At 36.2% G+C, this 9,260-nt stretch overlaps 1 protein-coding gene across 1 annotated transcript in view; it reads right to left on the minus strand.

Moving 5' to 3' along the window:
* The window catches only part of Iqcm (IQ motif containing M), a 471,351-nt gene that overhangs the window by 298,963 nt on the left and 163,128 nt on the right, over positions 1-9,260 (minus strand). Inside the window, exon 8 of the mRNA XM_023723694.1 lies at positions 5,236-5,294. Coding sequence (XP_023579462.1) covers positions 5,236-5,294 — 59 coding nt within the window. The remainder of the gene's footprint in view (positions 1-5,235; positions 5,295-9,260) is intronic.

Genomic DNA, 9,260 nt, shown 5'->3' on the forward strand with positions numbered 1-9,260 from the left:
GAGAGAGAGAGAGAGAGAGAGAGAGAGAGAGAGAGAGAGAGAGAGAGAGAGACCTAGAATAGCAAAAGCAACCCTGGACAACAAAGCAAGGAAAGAGGCAACACATTCCATGACTTGAAATTGTACTACAAAACTACTATGATAAAATCAGCATGGTACTAGCCAAAAAACAGGCATAGGAATCAATGGAACAGATTAGAAGATGAAGACACAACTACAAACACATCAGCCACCTTAAGTTCAACAAAGGGGCCAAATATGTTTACTGAAAGAAAGATAGTCTCCTAGCAAATGATGCTGGCAAACTAACTCTCCACATGTCAAAGACTAAAGCTAGACCCATATCTATCACTATGTACTAAACTAAAATAAAATAGATCAAAGACCTAAATATTAAGCCAAAAGCACTAAGTTTATTGGAAGAGAAAGTAGGTAGAAATCTTGAAGACATAGGAGTAGGTAGAGAGTCCATGGACAAAAACCAAACTGCATGGGAAATACATCAAGGAATCAACAATTGGGATCTCATCTTTTTGAAAATTTTCTGCACATCAAAAGAAATCACCCACAGAATAGAAAAAAAAAACATGAATTGGGAAAGAATTTAGCTGACTGTCCCTCAGACAGTTCATCAAGAAGTCAACCAATAACAAATACTAGTAGGGTGGTGAGGAAAAGGAGCTCTTCTCCACTGTTGGTGGGAACATAGATTGGTACAACCACTATGGAAATCAGTGTGGAGAGTCCTCAAAAACCTAGGATTTGAGGTCCTATCTGACCCAGATATTTCACTTCTGGAAATTGAAAACATCATCATAAGAAGTGAAAACATCATACCACAGCGATATCTGTGGGTCTGTGCTTATAGCAGCACAATGTGCCATAGCTAAATTTTGGAAACAACCCAATTGCCCATCAACTGAGAAACGAATAAAAACTGATGTGGAATTTTTATACAGTCCAGTATTACTCAGCTATAAAGAAAGATAAACTTGAGGCTTTCAGAAGTAGATGGATGCAACTAGAGACCATACTCATAAGTGAAATAAATCATATTCACATGTGTAAGCATCATAATATCTTGCTAGTGTAAAAAATTGAAAGTGTAAATACAATCTGAAAGGTAAAGATATTATGAAAGGATAAGAAACAGCTGAAAAGGAAAGAATAACTGAGATGAGGGAAAGGAGCAAAGAAGGAAGGGAAAACATTATAATATATAATATACATAGATAAATATATATAGCTAATATATATACTACTAATGTCTATTGATTTATTGAAAGGAGCAGCTAATGCTTAATTTTGATCAATTTTGCCTGTCTTTATGCGGTAATCTGAACACTACTTTGAAGATAACAATATGCACAGTAACAACCAATGTCGATTTCCTCTCATCTGGTTTTGAAATCTGTATCATTATTAATTTTTTTAAAGTTTTAGTTTCTTTAAAATTAAATAAAAAATTACTAAATGGTTGCCTACACTGGTGCTATTTGCCAAACCTTGAAAGTCCCACCAAGGAATGGGGTAATTATAAATTTATTCCATCATCTCTTTTTCAATAAAATAAAAGTTGTCGAGAAGCAGACTCTGGTATTTATGGAGGTCCAGCAATGGTGATATATGAATGACACATACTTTTACCTTGGAAATACAAAATTACTTCTGAAAAGGCCAGCATTTTATTGAAGTTGACAGGTGACGGATGGCAGGCTGTAACGTACTCTGTCTCATGCAGGCTGTCAGAAAACCTCTAGTTGAAACTACATGAGAAATTCTTCTCTGATATGGTTTGTGTATTGTGTATAGTTGTCTCCCCAAAGCGTCATGCAGCCATGGGATGGCTCCTGGAGTTTGTGATTGATTATTGTGGGTGTGGATGCTGCACCTGCCCTGGGGCAGGTAATTTGCATTTCAGTGTACCAGGGAAGAGAAGCCAGCTGTTTGAGCTGCTGTTCCTCCTCCCTTTTCTCTTGCCCTTTGCCACCTCCATGAAAGGTTGTTCTCTGCCAAGAGCTGCTCCAGCCTGATCTTCCTTCATTTTGACTGTTGGGTATTTGTCCCAGCAATGAGAGAAAAGTAAGTGAGACATTCTCTAACAAGAAAAATCAACCAGCCTAAGCCTGACAAGGGTACCAATGTGTGATTTTAAAGTTTTATGGAATTTTCATGGTAGAAATGATAGAAACAACACAGGATTTCAAATAAAGAAGAGAACCTTAATATTTATTCATTTAAATACTTTCAGCAAAGTGAGTTTGTATGCATATGCTTATGCCCATGTTTATGTTTCTATTTTGTTCACTGCTTTATTTTTATCTTCTGTTTCACTTTGTCTCTCTTTCCACACGATTTTACTCTATTAACACTGCTTTACGTCATGATAGTATCTCGTAGGTTTATTAATTTGTTAAGTTTCCATCTACCTCCTTTAAAGCAATATGACTAAGCTTCTCACTACTCTGTGAGGACAGAGTTGCTCTCTAGTCACAGACAAAGTTTCCTTCACTTTGTCACTGTGAAGAAATCCACCAATCCTTTTGAACCTCAAATTTCTCCATCAGAACATAAAAGGATAAAATCAATTAACTCTAAATTTTTGTACATTCATCATCCTCTGAAATATGTATATCTTTGCAAAAATTAGTGAGACAAAATTTTGTCACAGCTCTTTATGCTTGAAACAGATGTAGAGCATTGAGGAAAATATGCAAAATTCACCTTAGCCACTGTTTCTTGGAAGTTACAATAAATACTTATCTTTGGGACTGTATACTTACCATTGATAAGACTAATTTTAATTGAATAGCTCTTATAAGAGAAAAAGACTTCCAAAGAAAACTAACCAGCTAAGGAATATTTTCAGGAAAAATACATGCAAGGGATCAGCTGCTTCTAACATCATAAAATACTTCAGAAATAATATTCAAATGAGAGTTAATTTTTTTGTTTTTAAACTAAATCTAGTTCAACTCTTATAAGATGTGTGTTATTTTAGTTTTCTATTTCTTCTTGAGTCACTTTTATCATTTTTCTTCTTTCAAAAAATTGATTGTTTCCATTTAGTTGAATGTAATGGGTATGATGTTGTTCACGTATTATATTATTTTCCTCTCAAAGTACAAGATATCGAATGATGCCCTCCACTATCATTCTTGATATTGGTAACTCGTATTTATCCCTGACAATCATGCTAGGAACTTACAAGCTACTAATTATTTCAAAGTCTAATGTTTTACTTTATTAGTTGTCTTACTGCTTCTTTATTTTATATTCTACTGTTTACTATTCTTATTTTTATTTGGCATATTAATGTGTCCTTGAAAAGAATGTATAGTCTATAGTTGCTGTACACAGTGCCCTACAAATGTGAAGTTGATCACATTAATGAATGGTTTGTTCAAATCTCTTACATTGAGAATTTTCATTTGACTTTATTTGATAACTTCTATTTCTGTACTGCGGAGTCTTGTTTTTTTTTTTTTTTTTTTTGTACAAGGATTGAACTCAGGTCGTTGCGCTTGCCAGACAAGTCTTTATTCTACTGAGCTATCTCCCCGGCCCCTCTTGACATGATTAATGTGTTAAGTTCTCCAATATTTGGAAAAGCTGCATTCATGCCCCTGATCACTACTTCTAATGTTCAAAACATCTTTTTCTTTTGATGTGACCAGTTGAACCAATTGTATACCATGCAAATTGTTGCTTTAGACTGGACTTCATACAGTCTCTTTTACACATGCACAGTTAAGAGCCAGCCAAGGATTTATTGTTAAAGTTTGTACACCAACTCAGGTCTCTTCTCCCTTGAGTTTTCTCCCTTGTGGGATTCCCTAATGAGTTTTTTTTTGTTTGTTTTTAAATTTTATTTGTGTGTGTGTGTGTGTGTGTGTGTGTGTGTGTGTGGCCAGCTCAGCCCACCAGGGGGCGGGGCTGGCTGGCATGTGGTGCTGGGGGATTGAACCGCGGTCCCTGTGCTTTGCTAAGCTTGTTCTAAGTAGGTGCTTTAGACCACTGAGCCATCTCACCAGCCCTCCCTAATGAGTCTTCAATCATCCTGGCAGCCACAAACTATACTTTTACTCCTCACACCAGCAATACTAAAATACTCTGCGTAAGATCTAGCTTTATATCATGCCTAAACTTGGTAAAAGCTAGAAAAATTAGGATGTCACACATTGTAATTTCTTTTCTTTCATGGACCTAAACTCTCTAGTGCCATCAAGTATCTATTTCATGTTTTCAAATTTATAATTAATAGTTGAATGTATTCCTAGTCAATAAGAAAACACAAATGCAAAGTCCGCCTTTTTAGGAACTATGTTAACTTCCCCCGATCCTTTCTTTTTAATCTTACCTTCTATCTACTTCACAAAAATCAGTAGTTTTTCACAAATCTATCAACAAATTTGCTATATAAAGTAAAGTACAAAAATATAAATAACTTAAATACAATCATTGAAAAATGTGTTTTATCATGATGAATTACAGCAAATCGCTTCTTATAGACATAAACTGAAATATATTCAGTTATTTTTACATTGCATAGACCTGAATACCAATGTCTTCTTGTTATGATTAGTATCGAAATGTCCCCCAAAGCCTCAGATACTTACAAGTCAGGCTTTTCAAAGGTGGCTGGATCTGGGTTGGGTGAAGATGGATTATCTAGGTGTAATAACTGGACTTGTCTACTAGCTGGTTTAGCATAGTTCTGGGTGCAAATAATGGGAAGCCCTATCTTGGGTTCAGATGGTACTATCATCGGTCTAGTAGCCTGGATGGAGTGACTTGGAAAGGAAGGGAGGCTCCTGCTAGCTGCTCTGTCTCTTGCCTGCTTGCCATGGACTGTTTATTCTCTGTGATGTCCCTCTGCCATGCTGCCCTACCTTGGAGTGAGACAACTGTGGACTGAAAACCCTACAAACTGTGAGCAAAAATGAAACTTTCCTTCTTAACTTGTGGCATTGAATATTTGATCCCTGCACCAAGAAAAACCGATATACATTTTGCCTTAGACAAACTAAATGGCAACATTTCATATTTTAGTAAATGTGGTTCCAGAGCAAGCCCAATGACTTCCTTCAATCAATATTGAAAAGATAAAAACAAAAACTTAAGCTTTCATTAACTCTACTTCTTTAAAGACAGATTTTAAAGTCAGTAATTTCTTCAACAATATCAAAAACAAATGTATTAACTTACACTTTCTGGTATTACACAAAAGCATACCTCTTTTCTGGCTTTGATTCCCGTTTGATTTTTTGTTTCTCATGTTTCATTAAGGTTTTCTACAATGACAAGAGTTGACATTTAAAAAAATTGTCACCTATAAAATCTTATTTCTATGATATTGTTATATAATCAAAAAGAGAAAAACACCTGTCCATCATTATGTATCTTATAAATGAAAACATTCATATAAATGCATTAGTGTGCTCAGTGGAGTACAATTGCTGAAGATCGTCCGGCAGCTTTGGAACTGAGGAGTATAATTGCTACTAGTAATTTCACTGAACAAATACCCTCACAAAATTTATTACACATGAGAACTTAACTTATTTGTTATCTTTTATATTGAATAGATTTGCTAGCTTGCAAAAAATCATTAAGATGGAAACACTGGTAGAAAAATAAGTACCATATATTATCTGAGACAATTGCATCAAACTGGCTCAAAACTTCTTGGCTATCGCAATCACATAGATGGAACTGCTCTCCCTTCAAATTCATATTTTAACGTCCTGACCAGTCAATGTGACTATGTTTGTGTAAAAGGCATTTAACAACGTAATAAGTGTTATATGACATTGTAAGTCTGGGGCCCTAACCTAAGAGGATTGATGTCTTAATAAGAAAAAGAAGTGACACCAGAGAAAAAGTCATGCAAAGCCATAGGGAGAAGGTGGACATTTTCAAGTCACAGAGGCCTCAATGTAAACCAGCTCTGTTGGTAGCTTGTTATAAAACTTCCAGCCTTAAGAACTGTGAAAAGTGAATTTCTGTCGGTTAAGACAGTCACACTGTGGTATTTAATATTAGCAGGCTAAAACATAAAGTAGCCAGGTATGGTGGCACATGCCTATAATCCCAACACTTGGGAAGCTGAGGCAGGAGGACTGCTGTGATTCAGAGGTCAGCCTCAGCTATATACTGAGTTCAAGACCAGCCAGTCACACACACACACACACAAAAAAAAAAATTAAAACACAATACATGTAACATTCACAATATCAGTGACAGAAGCCATCTTATTTTCAGTGACATTTTTTCCATATGTCACTCGAAAGAATATCAGTATAATCAGCATAACGCGGCAGCTTCAACAATATCACTCACAACAATTACATAAAGGGGCCCTACTGTGGACTTTTCATTTTACAATTCATCAATACTGACCAACAATGAAAAGAACAGTCAGGAAAATAGTTCTAAATACTTTAGAGTATCATGACCACGGCTTCTCTCCTTATTTGGTGTGACCCAAAGGCAAAATTAATACTTAAAGGTACTGATGGGTTATATATCTATTTTACAATCCTATACAGCAATTATTTTTGCATGACATAGATTCAGAAAAGAAAGAGAAGAGGAATTCGAGGTTATCTTGAACATGAGTAAGAAGTTCGGGAACATTGGATTGTTATGAAGTCTCCACCTGACTGTAAGAAGTCAGTACTAAACAGCTTCTCACCAATAGGATGGACACAAGACTATACAAGGAAAATGATTAGCTCATTTTAAGTTTCAAGCATGTATTTGACAACTGAAGCCAAAAGCCTCTCCTATATAAAAGCCCATAAAGTACTAAAGGCAATGCAAACATGAATTGTGAAGAAAATTGTATTTATACTGTATAACTATTCAGTATTAAGATGTACAGAGATTATTTTATTTATTTATTTTTGCATTTCAGGGAAGGGTCTACAGGGTGTTCAGGGTGTCATTACTAGATCCGACTCATAGTGATCCGCCTGTTTACAGCATCCGCAAAGCTGGAATAACAGGCACGCCCACCATGCCCAGTCTCAATGGCCATCTCAGCGCGCCCAGGGGCAGGGGGCAGCATGGCAGGCCCAGGGATTGAACCTCTGGCCCCTGTGCCTGCTTGCAGGCATTTTAATCCCCTGAGCTATTTGGCCAGTCCCTGGCCAAATTACTTTTAATGTATTTGAATGGTAAGTCTCTCCTATAAAGTCTCACCTCATCCTATGTTATTTCATTTTCTCAGATACAATCTTAGTTGTGTAAATATTTTTTGCACAGCATTCATTTCTTCTTAAAATCAAAGATTAATTTTTCTCCCACAGTTATGCTGAAACATAGCCAGATCATCACAATTCAGTTTCTGTCACTCAATAGCTGTTTATTAGAGAACTCCCAGGACAGATATTCTTTCTCAAAGTAAAAAATTACCTTCAAAAATAATATTGTATTTTCTGATATTTATGTGCAGAACAAAGGTAATAATAAAGCATGAAGTGAAACCTTTACTTTAACTGTTGCCCTGAAGATATTACATAACATTTATTAACAGCTTCAAAAACATTAATAGACCACAAAAATTAATTTCAGTCTTTCTATTCTATACTTTTGCATAAAATAATGTGTTTGGCTTGGGGCAGGTGGCCCTTGCAATAATCCTATTTATATTCGCCAACTTCATCATTTTTTCAATTGCTTCCCTCTTGGCCAGTCTAACAGAATTGGCAAGTTCTCCATAAAGAGGAGTGTCAGAAAGTAAACAATCAGACAAATATTATTGAGAATTTCTCCTTCTAAGATGGTCTCTATGATTTGGTTCCCATTTATTCTCTTGCAACTTCCCTGCTTTCATAGTCTCCATTTACGTGTTTCTGTGTTTATTTTTTTATTTCCTTCATGTGCTTCTTCCTACCAACATAACTAGAAGTTAGTTATTTGTTTTATTTGGTTTGGTTTTGGGTCTGCTTCTTGCAAAGCCAGTACCAGTTTTTGTTCTAAGGAGTCCTGACTTTTTTCTATTAGTCTTCTACAACTTACACGTCCACATTTCATTCTCCCTTAATGTTCTCTGTCTCTCTCATTCTCCCTCCCTCCTCCTACCTTCTCTCCCCCCACCTCCACTTTCTCCAGCGGCCACTCCTTTCAGTTTCTTCAAACTAGCGTCACAGTGGCACTACACCTCAGATGAACCCTAAATAGTTAGGTAAAGATGTAACTCATTAATAAAACTCTCCCAGAAAATTTTACAATTTTTTAACAACCTGAAGAAATTTATTGCAAATTACCTATCAGACTGCTCCTATATTTTTTTTCAAGTCCCAGAACTAAATTACTTGTAACACATTACAAAATATTATAGCATTTCAGGCTTCATTTTAGCCAAAAAAAAAAAAAAAAAAAAAAACTGTCTTAACATAACAGTTCCCACCTTTTCTTTAAATTGTATAAGACTTTTTTTTTTTTAACAGTTCCTACATAGTAGAATAAGTTCTCTTATTGACTAAAAATATTTTTAGAGATATTTCTATTTTACTCTCACTAGTGTGAAAATTCTGGAATATATTTGCTATAAAGGGAAGGGTAGAGCTGACCAGATAACTCAGCAGATTAAAATACCACTTTAGGTAGATGCAGGGACTGGGGTTCAATCCCCAGTGTGCAGTACCAGCCCCACCCCCAGGCATGCTGAGATGGTCATTGAGACTGGCTGTGGTGGTACATGCCTGTAATCCCAGCATTTGGGAGGCTGAAAAACAGGAGGATCACTATGAGCCCAATCTGCATAGTGAGACCCTGTGCTAAATACATAAAAAGGAAGCATAATTGTTATACTATTCTTTAACACTCTTAAAAGTGGCTGGAGTCTTTTCTAAGTAGCAAGGAAGTTTCATAATTTTAAACAGCTTAGTGACCCTACCACATAGAAGCACAATATCAAAGATAAAGGAAACATTTATTTAAAAATAGATATTTAAAAAGGTAAAAAGATTTATTCAAAAATAAAATCTTTTTTACTTAAAAAAGATTTATTGGGCCGGCTTGATAGCTCAGCCGACTAAGGCGCCTGCCTAGGCAGAGCCCAGAGGCTGAGGTTTGATCCCCAGCGTGCTGTGCCAGCCCCGCACCCAGGGCACACTGAGATGGCAAATGAAACTGGGCATGGTGGCGCGCGCCTGTTATCCCAGCACTTGGGAAGTTGAAAACAGGAGGATCACTAGGAGTCTGAGCTGTGTAGTGAAACCCTGTAGACCCTGTCCTAAATGTAGAAAAAA

The sequence above is a fragment of the Octodon degus genome, unplaced genomic scaffold (genome assembly GCF_000260255.1).
Source record: "Octodon degus isolate 3935 unplaced genomic scaffold, OctDeg1.0 scaffold00101, whole genome shotgun sequence".
Taxonomy (NCBI): Eukaryota; Metazoa; Chordata; class Mammalia; order Rodentia; family Octodontidae; genus Octodon; species Octodon degus.